Genomic DNA, 17,642 nt, shown 5'->3' with positions numbered 1-17,642 from the left:
TTTAAATTTATTCTGATTCCTTTTGAATTATTTTCTCAAAATTTCATATCTTATTTTAGATATACTTTAGCAAACCTCTAAACAAATAATTTCTGTCGCATTTGCAGTTTGGGGAAAAATTACATGAAATCAAAATCTCAATATTTTTGAGTGTTTTAATTATCACTTTCAATTTTTTCTTTTTGTCGGCTAATTATCACTTTCAATTAAATCATGCAAACTGACACACTTATTACGAAATGGACGACGACACACATATATATCCATCCGTGTGTGGACACACACACACACACACAGACACTATTTTAATCTTTTAATGATTTAGAATTGTAAACAATATCCATTGTTTGGTGTCCTAAAAGAACAACATCATATCCAATTAGTTCATTTTTGACTTGTTCTAGATTCGAGAACCAATAAGAAACAGTTGAAATCATATCACCAACACACAAAAAAAGCAGTACTATAGGATTATTCGTACCGCCCACGCAGGATGAAAATTGTGTGACACAGCCAAGAATCTCTCTAGTCCACATATATGTCATCTTACTTTCCTTCTTCATTTATCCACTACCAAAAGAATAGAACTTAAAAAAACATTCTAAGAATATTCAGAGATTCATTGAACATTCTCTATATGCTTCTACACAACGTTTGCAAATAGTGATCTTTGCTGAGCTACTTGCCGAGTACACGACTGCTCTCATCAATATCGTCTCGGGAATTCTTCCCCGGCGAACCAATGACCGGACTGTTAACGTTGGAGTTCTTTTTCTTTTTCTTTCAAGTGTCACACTGTGTAAAAAAGAACTTCATTGATGGGCAAATACTAATAAGTCTTTGACTAACAGTCATGCCAAGTCGGATTGTGATGTTTAAGATGGCTCCATAAACATCAACTCACAACAGATTTTACAAGAAAAAGGATCTAATTTGGTTTCTTCAGTAAGCGTTATAATATTCAGCTGAAGATGGACATTATAACACAATCATTACTTTTTTACTCATAAAACCCCATGAGAACTGAGAAGTGAGAAAGCCTCTCATCTACTTCTTGGTGGTGGTTACACGGTGATGGTTCCGGTACAACTCTCGTAAAGGCTTCCATCTACTGTTCTCGAATGCCTCACAATGCGGTGAAACTCTAGATGTCCAATGTGCACAAGGAGCAGCCAAATCGCAGACATAGCAATAGCACTACACACATTTATAAAAAAAAAAAAACAGATCTTTAAAATCTTGTGTTGTTACATTCAAACCCTTTCAACCTTACAGAGCTAAAAGATCACTAAACAAATCAATCCATCATTATCTCAGAACCCAAACAACATCTAATTAAACAAAAGGACCCAATTTTCAAATTACCTGATTACAATGTGATTTGTGTTGACTTGATTCAAAAGGGAATTTCCAACAGAGATGCCTTGGATGTGGGTAATCCCTACAAGCCACCTGAAAACACAAAATCCCAAGACAAGAGATGTGTAAAAAGACTCAAACTTTACAGGGAAAAAAAAACAAAATCAAAGCACCCAAGAATTCTTAGTAATCAAAAAAACCTGGCCTTTCTCATGGACGATTGCCACATCTTCGTCAGATTCAGGGGTTTCGGATTGAGTTTTTGCATCGAACGAATCGTTGGGATCGAAATCGAGGATGAAGCAATCCTCTTTCTCATCGAAAATCTTCATATCCTGTCTCGTTTTAAGACAAAAGATACCTCTGAGAGGTGTCCCCTCGTCTCCATCTTCTATCTCCTTACTCTTTGTTCTCTTTCTCTTTGTTTTCTTCCTCGTCACCCACGGATCTGGTGTGATAATCTCCACAACTTCTTTTCGCTTACTCACCATTTTCTTTCTTTTTCTTCTTTCTTCGACTGTAAAGTTTCGATCTTTTTCTGTTTTTTTTTCTTTTCTTTGAAAAAAGCTTCTCGAGAAAATCGCAAATGACCGTTGTTGTTCCTCGAAAAGCAGCGGTGGAAGAAGAAGGGATTTGATTTCTTTTCCGGATTTCATATTTTGAATATCGGTTTATTAGGGTTTTAGAATTGGGTAAGGCCTTAGAGATGAACGTTATATCACTATGGGCTTTTTAATGCTATACCCAATTAGTGGCCCAAATAACGAGGGTTTGTTGACTGAGATGGTTTCTTTGGTGAAAGAAACAAATATCAGAAAAATAACAAATATAATATATTAGTTCATTAGTTAAGCTGAATTATTAGTATATAGGCAAGTTGAATTATATAATAATATAGGTTGGTGGAAGGTTTGGATCAGCAATGTTATTATTAATTTTTTATTTTTTTTTCACCTAGAATTGTCTCGGCTAGCACCAACAAAATTTGTGAGTCTATCTCTATCTCTTTAAGCAACTTCTTATGTCCTTGGAATTACGAATTATGAATTATCCAACAAAATTTGATAATGTGTGAGAGCCTTGACCACGAATCTACAAAACGACAAAGTTTCTTGACCGGTTTCTCCGTAATAAACTGCTCTCGATGCAGCACCAAACGGAAAAGTTTGCTGATGGCCTGCAGCTATAGTTTGCTACTCGCGCCACTAAGTTCAACTCAATTTCCTTTCCAATTCTAAATTTGATATAAGGATGCATTTTTTGTAAAAAAGCTTTTTTCGACTGAATATAGTTTTACACATTCATTCAAAAAAAAAAAAAAAAAAAATCTACAAAAGTATTCATGACAATAAAACAGCCACTAAGATATATATTACAATTAAGGCCGCATACCCAAGCTTTAATTTTCTCGTTTGGGTTTAGAGCTCGGTCATGCATGCGTTCCAAGTAGATGAACGTAACTTGCGAATAATGACAAGATGCATTGATGGACCACTCGAAGAACAATTTTTTTTATGTTTGTGTTTGCCGATCAATACCACTCACCAACTTAATGTCCACTTACCAACTTAAGTTTGCATGAGCCATGCCGATTCCTCTCCATTATCTTATTTATTTTCGAATATATATTTGCATTTTATATGTAATAACAATGGATCAATAGGTGATAGCATGCCTTCAATAACATCGATTAGGTTAGTTTTTTGTATTTTAAAATACATTATTCAACGTCTACGTCGTTAAGACTTAAGAGACGAATAAATGCTACCTACTTAGTATAAATAGACCTCTTCGACCACAGTTCTCACTCATTCAGTCATCACATCATTCTCAAGCAAGAGACTAATACCGTTGAGAGAAACAAAACAAAGTTACAATCCAAAAACAGAGTCATAATGGGATCTTTGGCTGAGACACAGTTAACTCCGGCAAAAATCTCCGACGAAGAAGCCAACCTCTTTGCTATGCAGCTCGCCGGGGCCACCGTGCTTCCTATGGTTCTAACATCGGCGTTAGAGCTTGACTTGCTCGAGATCATATCCAAGAACGCCGGTCTCGCTGGCGGTCAACTGTCCCCCTCTGAGATAGCTTCCCCATCTCCCGACCAAGAATCCTGATGCTCCAGTCATGGTCGACCGGATCCTCCGGTTGCTTGCGGCTTACTCTATCTTGACCTGCTCTGTTCGTAAGCTTATTGATGGCGGCGTGGAGCGTCTGTATGGACTGGAACCAGTCTGCAAATACCTTACTAAAAACGAACACGGAGTCTCGCTCGCTGCTCTCTGTCACTTGAACAGAGACAGAGTCTTCATGGAGAGCTGGTAAATATGTTGTCAAGATCTTAGAAAATTCTAACTCAACACTAAGCAACATTTTACATGAGGTGAGTGAAATATGTGTGTATGAGTACAGGTACCATTTGAAAGATGCTGTTCTTGAAGGCGGAGTCCCATTCGACAAGGCATTTGGTATGGACGCTTTCGAGTACCAGGGGGTCGACCCGAGATTTAACAAAGTGTTCAACTATGGAATGTCCAACCACACAACCATCGTCATGACCAAGATTCTGGAAACCTACAAGGGCTTTGAGGGTTTGTCTTCATTGGTAGATGTTGGTGGTGGCATTGGAGTCACTCTCCGTATGATTGTATCCAAGCACCCACACATCAAAGGCATTCTTTATGATCTCCCTCATGTCATTGCGGAAGCCATATCCTATCCTGGTATATATATGCTTTTCTTTAATGAGCTATTTCGATATGTATTCATGGAAAGTTTAATGTCCTAAGATTGACTTAGAGGTAAGGGTTTTGTCGAATGATATAGGTATTGAACATATTGGGGGAGATATGTTTGTGAATGTTCCTAAAGCAGATGCCATCTTCATGAAGGTTGGTAAACTAGTCCTATTTTTATTCTTAGCATAGTAGCTTTTAAAAATGTATCATAGACATTTGGTTTTACAAAACTTGTCACATGTGACAGTGGATATGTCATGATTGGAGCGATCAACACTGTTTGAAATTTCTGAAGAACTGCTACAAAGCGCTCCCAGACAACGGTAAGATGATAGTGGCAGAATCTATACTTCCGGTGGTGCCAGACTCCAGCCTGATGACAAAAGAAGTTGTCCACATGGACTGCCTCATGATGGCTCACAACCCCGGAGGCAAAGAACGAACCGAGAAGGAGTTTGAGGCCTTGGCCAAAGCTTCTGGCTTCCGGGGCTTCCAAGTTTTTTGCAGAGCCTACGGTACTCACATCATGGAATTCCTCAAGAATATATGAACATGTACAAATATCCACTGCGCATTCTGTTTCCATCCATCTTTTTGTTTTGCTTCCAAGTATTATTATACATTTCCAGTTATCTCCTATGTTCTGCATATATCTGGCTTGCGAGGCCACCATCGTCGTTATTAAGTTCTTTGTAGCCGTTGGAAAATGCATTTCTTTGTAAATATATTCTCGTGGCTTACTGTGAGTTATGAAAAAGTATAAAAAGTTTGTTTCATTGTGCCTGATAGCATAGAAACCAAAGGATGAATCTATTCGCCAAAACACATAGATTGTATATTGTTCATTTTCAATGTTTATTTACATCACACTATAAGCTTATAGAGAAAGTTTCTCTGAGAAACATAGGGATTGTTACTCCTTAATCTCTCAAACCCATGAAATTGAGGGACGAAAAATTCGAGCTTGTTTGGTGATTTTAACAAAATATCCATTGAATTCGAGCTTACCCTTGTTTGGTGATTCGAGCTTTAGCTGGAGATGGAAACATCTATCGAAAGAGAGATGGAATCGAAAAAGAGAGACGAAGTGAGACGTCGACGTTTTAGTTTTTAGGTTTAAAGTTGAGAAATAAACGAGCTACCCGTTTAATTTCGGACATACCCATTACGCCCGCGGATCTAAAATGGTGAACCCGTTTAAGTTTTTTATTTTTTGGTGTGTTATTAAACGGACCTCGGACTTAAATTTTTAATACTGACCTGTTTAGACCCGCGGGCATCCGGCCCATTTTAACATCACTAAGAGAAACATAGGCGCTTATGTACAAGAAATAGCTCCAAGTAACAATGAAACAGAGGAAAACATCAATGGAGTTCTCTACTGAATCTGGACATCGATGACTTTGCGTTCGACTTTGGCTTTAGGGATAGTGATAAAGAGAACTCCGTTCTTGAGCTCAGCTTTGATCTTGTCTTTCTCACAGTTGTCTGGAAGCTGAAGTCGTGTTCCATAAGAGCTAACGCTTCTTCCAGACCAAGAATCACTATCGTCTTCCTTCTTCTGCTCTCCTTTGATTACAAGGACGTTATCTTCGATAGAGATTTTTACGTCTTCTTTGGAGAGACCAGGCATGTCAAAACGCATCTTGATCTCATGTTCTTCCTCTTTGATGTCCCATGGTGCACGAATCTCTGACACTCCACTTACTCCTCTGTTTCTTCCTGAGACAGGCATAGCGTCTTCAAACATCCTGTCCATGGTGTCTAGCATTTGCCGCATTGTTCTCATTGGTGACAAAGGATCTAACAGTCCTGACGTTGTGACAAAAAACAGAGAATTGTTTGAGTAGAAAAGCAGAGGAAAAGGTTTCAATTTATACAAGGAGAGATTTGTTTTTAATTAGTGTAACGTACCGAAAGGAGAAACGTCCATGGCTAAGCGTTGTTGAGGTCTTTTTTGTACGCTAGATCCTTCGTTCCCCTTGTGTTGTCCTTGGTGAACAACATCAATCGAGTTTTCTCTTTGGTCCTGAGCTCTGATCCGACTAGGCATCCTCCGTGGGAAGGAGGCAGAGAACGGCGAAGTAGACTTGGATGAGGCAAAGGGAGATGGAGCGAGAGGTGAAGTTAGAGCCGATGCAAATGAGAGTGTGGAAGCCATTTATATCGAATATGAGCCAAAAATGAAACTGAGAAAAGAAGAAAAGTCTAGTTTGTGAGGTTTTTGTTTTGGATATGTCGTCTTGAGTTTGTTTGGGGTACTATGAGAGTATTGGAGAGTGTATATATAGGTGAAGTGAGGTGAAGAAGAGAAGACGCAAAGTGACAAAAAGAGTCATCTTGAAGGTTGAAGATTTTATAAGAAGTTTCTCGACTTCTTTTGTTTCTTAACTTCTTTACTTTACTTTTGTGTGTTCGTTCTCTCTCGTGTTTCTCATCTTCTCCGGAACCATCTTCGGGTTTCTTTTTGTCTTTGTCTTTGTGCCAATCAGTGTTATTTGTGATGTAAACAAATATGTGTGGCTAATTAGTAAGATAGACTCTGGATTCTAGAGTTAGAATAAACGATGATTTTAGGATTAGTTTCTTAATAAGTAGAACTAATCAAATTATCTAGAATAAAAAAATTATAAACTAACTCATCAATAAGATTCTATGCTGATGTAATAATTGACGAAAACAGTTAAAGAAAAAAAAAACAACGTTACACTTACACACATGGAATGATGATGCAATAGTATCTATCTAACTGTACCTCTAAAATCTAGATACGCTGCTGAACAGAAACAGTAGTACTTGTAATTGGGTTTTAGAACATTCTGATTGTCTGATATAAGAAGGCCCTCGGAAAAAAAAAAGAAGGCCCGTTAAAGGCCCTTCTTTGACACAATCTACTATTTACGGCGGTGCAACCGAGGCTATTCTGGTAATTTCGACTTCTCAATTCCTCGATCCCCAAGTATTCGAGAATTCACCAAGGCAAAGAATCAGCTCTGTCGTCGTCGTCCACAAAGAACAACAAAATCTTTTCGTCTTCTGCAAACATATATCCTCCGTTTCTTCTGGGGGGCCTTAATTTCTGGGTTTCTTATTCCCTTTAAGATTCCTCTGTAATAATTGAAAAGGTTGAGTTTTTATTTTTGAAGAGAGACATGGGTGGTTCTTCGGAGACAAAGATCTTGCAAGAACTTATACTCTACGCGGCAAGCGCTGCGTTCAGCTGCTTGGTTCTGTTTGCGGGTCTTCGTCATCTCGATCCTAATCGTGAGGCTTCTAAAAAAGCTCTCGAACATAAGAAGGAACTCTCAAAGCGTTTGGGTCGTCCTCTTATTCAGACCAATCCATACGAGGTAATCTTAAAGTCTTCTTTATGAATTAATCGAACTTTGAATCCTATTATGGTTCGTAGTTGGGATTTATGAGAATTGGGTTATTTGGTCTCTCTGTTCAACATTAAAGTTTGGATTTTTTTTGAGTTCAAACTATGTTTTGTTACTCATTGAAGGAGCTCGACGAAATGGTCACTTGGTTTCTTTTCTAATTTTGTGAAACCAGGATGTAATAGCATGTGATGTGATAAACCCAAACCATATTGATGTGGAGTTTGGTTCTATTGGAGGGTTGGAGGCCATCAAGCATTCTTTGTATGAGCTTGTGATTTTACCATTGAAGAGACCTGAGCTTTTTGCTTATGGGAAGCTTCTTGGACCTCAAAAAGGTGTCTTGCTCTATGGACCTCCTGGTACTGGAAAGACTATGCTTGCTAAGGCTATTGCCAAAGAATCTGGAGCTGTTTTCATTAATGTTAAGGTTTCTAATCTTATGAGCAAGTGGTTTGGTGATGCTCAGAAGCTTGGTATGTGCATTTGCTTCTTCTTTTTTTCTTTTTCTTAGGGTTTCTAATTTTTATTATCCCGAATGCCACTTTCTTTGGTGTATTGGTTGTGTTTCTAATATATGAGCTGCTCTGTTCTGTTCTGTTCCGTTCTTTCAGTTGCTGCTGTGTTTAGCTTGGCGTACAAACTCCAACCTGCTATCATTTTTATTGATGAGGTTGACAGCTTTCTTGGTCAGCGCCGTTCATCAGATCATGAAGCAATGTCGAACATGAAGACTGAGTTTATGGCTTTATGGGATGGGTTTTCTACTGATCGTAAGTTGAATTTTTTCACCTTTCGGCTTACTTTACCATACAGACTATTGCAATCTAGAGTAGGTCTTAGATTGAAATGATTTTCTTATAGAAATACTGGTTGCCTTGTAGCAAATGCGAGGGTTATGGTTCTTGCCGCAACTAACAGACCGTCAGAGCTTGATGAAGCAATATTGAGGCGTCTTCCTCAGTCCTTTGAGATTGGAATGCCTGATCGCCGGGAGAGAGCTGAGATATTGAAAGTGACTCTGAAAGGAGAGAGGGTGGAACCTGATATTGACTATGATCACATAGCTCGCTTATGCGAAGGCTATACAGGATCAGACATTTTTGAGCTCTGCAAGAAAGCAGCTTATTTTCCTATCAGAGAAATACTAGAGGCAGAGAGAAAGGGGACACCATGTTTGGTAAGTTTTTAAAGGAAAAACATGTCCCAAGGAATGTTCAATGTTGCATCCAATATGATTTCAAAAGTACTGATGTTTTTGAGTTTCTCTTCTCATTTTGCAGGCTCCTAGGCCATTATCACAGTTGGATTTGGAGAAGGTTCTTGTAACGTCAAAGAAGACACAAGTTGCAGCAGGGGAATACTCATTGAGCTCGCAGTCCTCGGCTTGGAGAGGCTCCTCAGGGGAACCAGATGATGTCCAAGCAGCGATAAGTGGAATCTCGAAGCTTCTAGTTTCGCAGATATTTAATCTTCAGTCAGATTCTCAGGATTCACGGCAGCGTGATCCCGAAGACGATTCCAGATGAAATCCCAGATCACTTTTTATAGACGTTCTGGTGTTTTTCATTGGAAGTTTAGAATTTGTCACCTTTCAGTTGTTGGCTCTGTGAAACTTCTTTTTGTTCTTCTTTTATGTTGGTAGGATCATTTGCTACGTTTGACTGTATTAAAATGGCTTTGGCCAATGTTCTCACCTTATGGGTAACTTTTTCTTCACTTCCCATATACAAATCATACACCAAAATACAGTTTTGATTTGTTCGGTCAAGGTCCTAATCATAATTTCATAAAATTAGAGTATCTTGGATAAAGATTATCGAGTGCACATACTATATTACATTGAAAGCTATTAAACCGAATTCTAAATGCCATTTATAGAAATTAGCCTCCAATGTCAGGAATCACGGTCACAAATGCGTATCATTAAAGTTGGCTATTATCAAACTTGTCAACAAAAACAAAGATTTTGTTTAAAAAGATTACGCCTTAATAAGATGCAAAAATCATGAGAAAAATCGAATGCATGAACATGACCTCCTCCTATAAATTAGAACATTCTACTTATAAGACACACACACACACTCACATATATACATTGATCAAGCAAAACAATGAATTCTTTTTTGTGCTTTTTGCTTGTCATTGCATTGTGTCTTGGATCGAGCAACGCGATCTGGGATAAGAACACCGTACATTTCAAAAGCTCTCTTGGTCCAAAAAACATTCTCAGGATTTATTGTGTGTCGGACCAAGACATCATAGGCGATCGTTACTTAAGCCCGGGACAAACCTTTGATTTTAGTTTTCATGATAGCGTTTTGAAGACTTTTTTCAATTATGACTTGTGGCAGGGTCCTAATTACAGATTTCATGCATCTTTTACCGCATATGAAGGTAGGTATATCTTAGTTCGTTATGGTAGAAATGTTTTTTGGGATGCTAGAGAAGATGGAATATACCGTGCAGAAGGTAAAGAAACACCCAAATTAATGTACAAGTGGCTTGACTGAAGTCGGATTTAGCTCACTTTTCTATTATGTTCTTTTTTTTTTTTTTTTTTTTTTTTTTTGTCATGACAGATTAGAAGAGTTAAACGGGTAAAGGAAACATGAGCTCTTAGTGAGACAGAGGTCGCAAATACCTCTGAGTGAGATCGACTAAGCTCTCCAAGTCTAGAAGTACCTCTGAGTGAGCCATGCGATACTCTCCAAGTATAGATTTTACCTATTAAAAATAAATTTAAATCATTGCAATCCCATTTATTGTGTATGCACACACCTCCCATATATGTGTTAATCTTGTCGTGCTTCAATATTAGATTGCCGATTCAAAAGATTAATGATCAATCAAACCGATTACAACGACAGACATGAGATATGAGTTCAAGGAACTCAAAGTTTAGTTCAACAGTAAAGATATGATTCAACAAATAGGATTATTAAGTTGATGAAAACATCAAACAGCCTTCTTATTCCGTGAAATCAACATATGGTTAATTAAGCTGTCTTGTCTTACAAGAAATTAGATTTGTTTAGGGTAAATTTTGATTTCAGCTTTCAAGATTAAAACCAGATCTACTCAAAGATTCAATAAATAACGGGGAAATTACAAAATGTTATGTCAAAAACTAATTAACGGGGAAAGATAGAGCAAACTAAATCAAGACATAAAGGATACGAGACATCAGACAATAAATTGTCACAAGGATCAGGACAAAAGAAGAAGAAAGATAAAAAAAAAAGGACGAGAAGACAATGAAACATGGCTTCAGCAACAGGACATGTAAAAAAAACCCACATCCAATACCATACCAATACGAACACGAACACTTTGAAACAAATAGATCATGTGTTTATACACAAGTATAGCCAGTTCCTAGAAAATGAACGGTGTTTAGCCTTGATAAGATGTAAATAAATCAGAAACTGAGATTGCAATTTTGTTCCAGAGAAAGTAAAATTTAGCTCGAGATGGATACAAAACCAAGCATAATCAAGATGGGTCAAAAATCATATAAAAAGCAAAATCAAAATCCTTTTTAGTTTTTACACCAGCTACAACTCCCAGAAGCCTTCTTCTCATCTGTACCAATGGGGAAGGTCAAACCGAATTCACTAACTTGGGTTATCTATTGGGTCTTAAACTGCCTTACAAACATCTCTCTGCATTGTAGAATGTTTAAAAAATGTCAAAAGTCTTACTGCCTCGAGGGTCCCCCACAAGATTGTTGAGAATGGAACATCACGGGCAAGCTGTGCACCCAAGTCTATATAGAGAACACGATGGTTGTGCACTGTCATGGGAAAAAATGTTTATTGAAAGACCAAACAAAACAAAAACTCTGGCTCTTGGTGTCAATGTTCACACGCATGCATCTTTGGTTGTGATTGCTAGTTAAATGGTATGCCTAAGAGAGGGAAAACTCTACTTCATTATACATGCGCTAGAGATAATGACTTCAGGATATCAAATATTTTGGCATTCCCGTGGCTTGAGATGAAAGAAGAAGTAACTTACAGCTACTTTCAAAGTTATTTGCTTTCCTGACTTGAGAGACTACACCAACTAGAGTTTTAATAAGAACTCCCATGAGGCTATATACCTTTATGGATTCTATCTATATTATTATTTTTGAAGTACATTTTGTGTTATGCCCTTAAAATTTTGATTATTTAATTTGTTTTATTTACAACATTAACCCCTAACTATTTTTCTAAAATAACAATTCCTAGAAACTCATTTAATGGAACTATTTAAATCGACTTAATTTAATACATTTATTGCCATAAATAGCTTGACAACATCTATACATTTCTATTTTTCCAAAAAGAACTATACGCATTAAATTTTTAATCCCATAAAAATCTCCAAACCTATTTTAATAGATCTTTAGAGACTGTATGATCTCTTAAATTTAAATGACACTGCCGAGTTTGAGTAATAAATGATTACAATCACAATAATTATTATAACGTTAATAAAGTTCATAGAAACGAGAACCCAACTTTAGAAACTCAATAATCGGGTATATTTAACTTTAGCTTCAAGAAAAACATTTAATATAATATATAACGTGTTAAGAAACTGAATATTATTCTGCGATAATGTTATCAACTCAAATAAGAAAACACTAAAATCTCTCTTTTATTTCTACGGATCATAAACTCCTTGCTCATCAAGCATTTTTCATGTATAAATATCAACTTCACAAACGAAACACAACACACAACCAAAACTACTAATATGACGGTTTTGAAACACTGGTTAAACCACTAATATGACGGTTTGTTGTTATATAGCGGGACATGTTATTAGCATGACGGTTTGAATTAACATTAGTATAAATATAAAATATTATTAATTCGGTTTTGAAACACTGGTTAAATTTTCCTTTAATTATTTGGTCAATACCACTAATATAAGAATATTAGACATATTAAATCAGGGTAATTTAACTAAAATTTTGTAAAAAAATTAAATCATTGGTAAAATTGTGACTTAATCCGACAATAAATTATAAATTACATATTTATGTATTTATGTCCTCTATTATTGTTCTAATAATTGACAATCCAAACAAAATTATTATTTAATTAAACAAAATAAACTAAATATATATATAAAAAATTAAAATGTTATTATTTTTTAAAAAAATTGTTAAAATCTAGTATAACTTTAAAACGGATTCTAAATGTCATTTATAGAAATTAGCCTCAAAGTTAGGAATCACGGTCATAAATAAATGCGTATCATTAAAGTTCGAAACGTGCCTTAATAAGATACAAAAATCATGAGAAAAATTGAATTCATGAACATGACCTCCTCCTATAAATCAGAACCTTCTACTTATATGATACGTAACAGTCCTAAACGCCAAAAAAGAACACACACACTGACACACACACACACACACAAAATATATACATTGATCAAGCAAAACAATGAATTGTTTCTTGTGCTTTTTGCTTTTCATTGCATTGCATATGTCTTGGGTCGAGCCAGTTCCGGCCCAACCAATTTTGCTACTTAAAGCAAAAAAAATTTCTTTTCCCATTAACAAACATAAGAAAAAAAAGTTACAAAAACTGCTACACAAAGATTTGAACTCTTAACACTGAAAGAGAATAAAGGCATACCCAACCACTGTACCACCACAAGTTTTTGAAAATTGATGCCTCTTAAATTGCTAATATAATCTGCCGCCTAAAACCCTAGCTTTACGGGCTTTAGGTCAGGGCTGACACTGGGTCGAGCAATGCGATCTTTGATAAAAACACCGTACATTTCAAAAATTCTCTTGGTCCGAAAAACATTCTCAAAATGGACTGTGTATCTGACGAAAACATCCTAGGCTTTCATTACTTAAGTCCTGGACAAACCTACGATTTAACTTTTCATGATAGTGTTTTGAAGACTAAAATCCTTTGTGACATGTGGCAGGGTCCTCATTACAGATTTCTGGCATCTTTTACGGCATATGAAGGAAAGTATCTCATAGTTCGTTATGGTAGAAATGTTTTTTGGGATGCTAGAGAAGATGGAATATATCGTTCAGAGGGTAAAGAAACGCCCAAATTAATGTACAAGTGGACTAAAACCGGCTAGACATATATATTCCCTCGAATGAAGTTGGATTTAGATCATTTTTCTATTATGTTCTTTTTTTTTTCCTTTTTTTTTGGGACTAATTCTCTGGTATGTCTTGTAAGGGTTTTTACCTATTAAAAATAAATTTAATCATTGCAATCCCATTTATTGAATATGCACACACGTCCATATATGTGCTAATCTTGTCGTGCTTAGATAGAGATCGCTGATTCAAAAGATTAATCAAACGGATTACCACGACAGATATGAGATATGAGTTCAAGGAACTCTAACTTTAGTTCAACAATGTAGAAACGATTCAACAAATAGGATTATTAAGTTGATGAAATCACCAAACAGCCTTCTTTTTTTTTTTTGTGCAAAACCAAACAGCCTTCTTATTCCGTGAAATCAAGAGATTATTAAGCTGCTTTGTCTTACAAGAAATTAGATTTGTTTAGGGTAAATGAGGATGGGAAACAAACTCTACCGATCGTATTATTTATACTTGACGCAAAAAGAGACGTACGTACGGTTAATTTCCACAATACATAATTCTTAATTTTGCTATGGTTTTTTTTCTTTCTTAAAAGGTCATATATTATTATTTTTATTTGGTGGTGAGGAGGTCTAAGAGTCACAATTCACGTGTCGATCGATTTTTTTTGTTCAAAAGGTGATTCAATTACTTTAAACGGGTTTACAACATTACGGTTTAGAGCAAGCTTTGTAATCGCATCAGTTTCTCTATTAAGGGATCGAGAAACGAAAGAGAAATAGTTTTTCTGAAAATTTGAAGATATAGAGAGGATGTCGTGATGCATCCCGTGGAATTCCTTGAATGGAGACCCCGAGTTTATGGCATCACGTGTCGATCGATATGTTATCAAATTAAGAGCTTATCATTCGAAGATTTTGTTTGTGGAAGCCCAAAAAAATACATAATCAAACCAACTGATTTTGTTTGATTGACTTTAGGAATTTGATGAAATTTTCAGAAAACGTCTTGGATTTCTAACATTGCTAAAGAAGTGTTGATGTGGTAATGTTCGTTAAAATTGTGGGGGTTAGATAATTTCTCTAATAAGTCACAAGATTATTAGATTTTTAGCCTGCCTGATACGTAAAAAACTTTGATTAGGTGCTCTGTTTATGATCTCTCTTCAGTTTCTTTTCCATTTCGTCCCGATAAACCAAGAGGGATTAAAGTAAGGTCTGTTGGTTATCTTGTTTGATTAGGTGAACTTATGAAGTTTTGTCGTTAGACTAGGATTTACCCCGTGGTGTACCACGAGACAATGTTTTATATTTTACTTATAGACTGAGTTTCTTTGAATTGAAATATATATGTTATATCATTATATAAATATATATGTTATGTCACGATATACCAGTTATACCGCTAATTTTTTTTATTTTATTTTACACCCTCTTTATTAAATTAATACACATTGATATATCTAGGATTCTAGTATCATGGTGTTAACAAAATACATTAAATTGAACCTGTTGTAGTATTGGATTACAATGATATATATATATATATATATATATATATATATATATTTTAATATCGTTTCAAATTCGTCCATTCATATAAACTTGTCCCGTGTTATTTTAAAATTGTTGGAATATTATGAAATTAATTAATAACTAATATATTCATTTATCAAGGAAGGTTTTAATTCTAGAATGCGATTCACAAGAATTTTTTTTAAATTTCCATTTATAATTTTATAAGATTTTACAGGTTTTAAATTGTAGTATTAAAATTACACGATATTTTTGTGTTTTCAGATTTAACCCATGGTACATGTGTAGTCTAGAAAAAGAATTAAAATAAAAACTTAAAAAATCTTATTAAAAAATAATTATTGATAAAAATCAAAAGTAAACAAATTACTTTTCAAAAACTAAAATCTACACCAAAATAAAATCTAAAACAATCAAAACTGAAATATATTTGATATGTACATTTTTTTCTTACATCAAAGATATATATACTGCCTCTGTATTAGAAAAGATGATTTTTTAGGATTTTCACATATATAAAAAAGATATTTAATGTTTAAACTATAAATGTAATTTTAGTTATAATAATATATTTCTTATAACTATTAACTAATAGTAGTTTATCAAAATACTATATTTCCAATTAATAAATTTTGAAATTTACAATTTTTTAATATTAATTAAAAAAGTAACATAAAATCAATTTTTGTGATAAAAAAATAATCCTAGAAAATCATGCTTTAGAGGGAGTATAGACATATGAATATAATTATTATAAAAAATGGATTAAATGAATAAGAAAGGAAAAGTCACTCTCTAGATCCAAATCAACGATTTCTTTCATTAATTTGTTCCACTCTTACCTTTTGTCAATTTCCAAATCGCTTAACTCATGAACAATTTCATCAGTTTGTTTAGACACCAAAAAATTCTTCATCCAAATTTTGTAGATTCATTTTGGGAGTCGATACAGGTAAACAACTTCGAATCTAGTTTCACTTTATGGTTTTGGGTTTTCTATTTAAAAATACTCTAGATCATTTATGTTTTTAAATAATTTTAATGGCTATTATGGCTTTGTAAATAACCGCAGGTTGATAAAGCTAATCGCAGGCTTGCTTTTAAGCATGGACAATTCAGAGGTAATCAACTACTTTACTCGATAGATTTAGTATGTTCTTAAAACATGTGGAATATGCACAAACAATTAATCTTTAAACTGAGAAAGAGAGTTAACCAAAAAACATCCTCTAAAACATGTGGAATATGTTGAAGTAAGCTTGAAATAGCTTAAAGCCTAAGCTAAGTATATTTGAAAGATATTCAAATATACATATTTGAGTTATAGGAGTTATCTAAATAAGTTATATTTCTTAATTGGTTTTGGAAAAGTGTCTTTGTGAGTTTATATATATAGAGCTACCAAGGTGTGGTAAGCCTTATGAGTTTGAGATTGAGAACTTAAGGTTTTGAGTATTTTTCTTAAAATTAATAAGAGAGTAATTCTTATTAAAGCACCTGAGTTCTGTTCTTGATTCTACACGTGGTATCAGAGCTTGAGACGATGGCCGGAGAAGACGTGAAAGCATTGAAAGAAGGTGGAGAAGACAAAACTTTGGTGACAAGAAAAGATGACAACCTCGATTCGTCTGAAGGAGGAGGATCTTCGTCCATTAAGTGCCCTATGCTGAACTCAACCAATTACACAGTATGGGGTATGAAGATGAAGATCTGTCTCAGGGTTCACAAATCTTGGGAAGTGATTGAGAAGGGAAACATCGATGAGACTAAGAATGATTTAGCGATTGCTCTAATTGTTCAATCTATTCCCGACTCTCTTACTCTCCAGATTGGTGCTCAAGAAACAGCAAAGGAGATATGGGAAGCTATACGATCAAGGCACGTAGGAGCAGACATGGTTAAAGAGGCGAGACTGCAGACCCTAATGGCAGAATTCGATCACCTAAGAATGAAAGAGACCGAGAAGATTGATGAGTTTGTTGAAAAACTTTCAGCAATTTCAACAAAATCAGCTGCTTTAGGCAAGGAGTTTGCAGAACCTATACTTGTCAAGAAGTTTATGTCGAGTCTTCCTCGAAAGAAGTTCATTCACATAGTGGCTTCTCTAGAGCAAGTACTTGATTTGAACAAAACAAGCTTCGAGAACATAGTAGGACGCCTAAAAGCCTATGAAGAAAGAATTGGAGAAGAGGAGACAGACCAAGATGACGACCAAGGCAAACTTATGTTTGTCAATGCAAACCCGTTTGGAGGGTACAGAGGAAGGGGACGAGGAGGTCGATCTTCCAGAGGTAGAGGGCGTGGCAGGTTTGGATTTCACCAGAAGGACAAAGAACATGATCTGTCACACATAACTTGTTTCCGATGTGATAAGCAAGGTCATTATGCCTCGGATTGTCCCGACAGACTACTTAAACTTCAAGAGATAGTGGAGAAAAAAGATGAAGATACTCATACAGCTGATGAGTTGATGATGAATGAAGTAGTTTATCTTCAGGAAGACAAGGTAAAGCCGAGTAATTTTGAGGCTGGTATGGATACT

General features: G+C 35.4%; 4 protein-coding genes and 2 pseudogenes across 4 annotated transcripts; 4 read left to right on the top strand and 2 right to left on the bottom strand.

The window, feature by feature from the left end:
- Nucleotides 1-796: 796 nt before the first annotated feature.
- LOC104722154 (RPM1 interacting protein 13-like) lies at nucleotides 797-2,006 on the bottom strand. The gene is made up of 3 exons (XM_010440267.3): nucleotides 1,560-2,006; nucleotides 1,366-1,452; nucleotides 797-1,197 (listed from the first exon to the last, which is right to left on the bottom strand). The coding sequence occupies exons 1-3, from the start codon at nucleotides 1,848-1,850 to the stop codon at nucleotides 1,048-1,050; spliced, it is 528 nt and encodes a 175-aa protein (XP_010438569.1). The 5' UTR covers nucleotides 1,851-2,006; the 3' UTR covers nucleotides 797-1,047.
- Nucleotides 2,007-3,104: 1,098 nt separating this feature from the next.
- On the top strand, nucleotides 3,105-4,873 carry LOC104722153 (flavone 3'-O-methyltransferase 1-like). Its single transcript, XM_087470976.1, has 4 exons — nucleotides 3,105-3,680; nucleotides 3,772-4,082; nucleotides 4,186-4,250; nucleotides 4,345-4,873. The coding sequence occupies exons 1-4, from the start codon at nucleotides 3,487-3,489 to the stop codon at nucleotides 4,645-4,647; spliced, it is 873 nt and encodes a 290-aa protein (XP_087327102.1). The 5' UTR covers nucleotides 3,105-3,486; the 3' UTR covers nucleotides 4,648-4,873.
- A 487-nt stretch (nucleotides 4,874-5,360) lies between these two features.
- LOC104722152 (heat shock protein 21, chloroplastic) lies at nucleotides 5,361-6,367 on the bottom strand. The gene is made up of 2 exons (XM_010440266.2): nucleotides 6,012-6,367; nucleotides 5,361-5,909 (listed from the first exon to the last, which is right to left on the bottom strand). The coding sequence occupies exons 1-2, from the start codon at nucleotides 6,256-6,258 to the stop codon at nucleotides 5,476-5,478; spliced, it is 681 nt and encodes a 226-aa protein (XP_010438568.1). The 5' UTR covers nucleotides 6,259-6,367; the 3' UTR covers nucleotides 5,361-5,475.
- A 528-nt stretch (nucleotides 6,368-6,895) lies between these two features.
- LOC104722151 (uncharacterized) lies at nucleotides 6,896-9,224 on the top strand. The gene is made up of 5 exons (XM_010440265.3): nucleotides 6,896-7,447; nucleotides 7,653-7,953; nucleotides 8,092-8,250; nucleotides 8,362-8,657; nucleotides 8,761-9,224. The coding sequence occupies exons 1-5, from the start codon at nucleotides 7,250-7,252 to the stop codon at nucleotides 9,004-9,006; spliced, it is 1,200 nt and encodes a 399-aa protein (XP_010438567.1). The 5' UTR covers nucleotides 6,896-7,249; the 3' UTR covers nucleotides 9,007-9,224.
- A 360-nt stretch (nucleotides 9,225-9,584) lies between these two features.
- Nucleotides 9,585-9,990, top strand: LOC104727714 (S-protein homolog 9 pseudogene; annotated as a pseudogene).
- A 2,931-nt stretch (nucleotides 9,991-12,921) lies between these two features.
- LOC147933693 (S-protein homolog 9 pseudogene) lies at nucleotides 12,922-13,585 on the top strand (annotated as a pseudogene).
- The last annotated feature ends 4,057 nt before the right edge of the window (nucleotides 13,586-17,642 follow it).

Source organism: Camelina sativa, chromosome 11 (genome assembly GCF_030686135.1).
Source record: "Camelina sativa cultivar CO46 ecotype springtype chromosome 11, ASM3068613v1".
Taxonomy (NCBI): Eukaryota; Viridiplantae; Streptophyta; class Magnoliopsida; order Brassicales; family Brassicaceae; genus Camelina; species Camelina sativa.
The sequence above is the reverse complement of the archived record's forward strand: the minus strand, read 5'-3'. Positions and strand labels throughout refer to the sequence as shown.

Bases quoted from the DNA above. Each gene is read 5' to 3' on its own strand.
- LOC104722154 (XM_010440267.3), bottom strand. From the start codon at position 1,850: ATGGTGAGTAAGCGAAAAGAAGTTGTGGAGATTATCACACCAGATCCG. The intron at 1,453-1,559 runs GTTTTTTTGATT...TTGTGTTTTCAG, and splicing joins TCGTCCATGAGAAAGGCCAG to GTGGCTTGTAGGGATTACCC. The intron at 1,198-1,365 runs GTAATTTGAAAA...AAATGTGTGTAG, and splicing joins ACAAATCACATTGTAATCAG to TGCTATTGCTATGTCTGCGA.
- LOC104722153 (XM_087470976.1), top strand. From the start codon at position 3,487: ATGGTCGACCGGATCCTCCGGTTGCTTGCGGCTTACTCTATCTTGACC. The intron at 3,681-3,771 runs GTAAATATGTTG...GTATGAGTACAG, and splicing joins AGAGTCTTCATGGAGAGCTG to GTACCATTTGAAAGATGCTG. The intron at 4,083-4,185 runs GTATATATATGC...CGAATGATATAG, and splicing joins GGAAGCCATATCCTATCCTG to GTATTGAACATATTGGGGGA.
- LOC104722152 (XM_010440266.2), bottom strand. From the start codon at position 6,258: ATGGCTTCCACACTCTCATTTGCATCGGCTCTAACTTCACCTCTCGCT. The intron at 5,910-6,011 runs GTACGTTACACT...TCACAACGTCAG, and splicing joins CATGGACGTTTCTCCTTTCG to GACTGTTAGATCCTTTGTCA.
- LOC104722151 (XM_010440265.3), top strand. From the start codon at position 7,250: ATGGGTGGTTCTTCGGAGACAAAGATCTTGCAAGAACTTATACTCTAC. The intron at 7,448-7,652 runs GTAATCTTAAAG...TTGTGAAACCAG, and splicing joins TTCAGACCAATCCATACGAG to GATGTAATAGCATGTGATGT. The intron at 8,658-8,760 runs GTAAGTTTTTAA...CTCATTTTGCAG, and splicing joins GAAAGGGGACACCATGTTTG to GCTCCTAGGCCATTATCACA.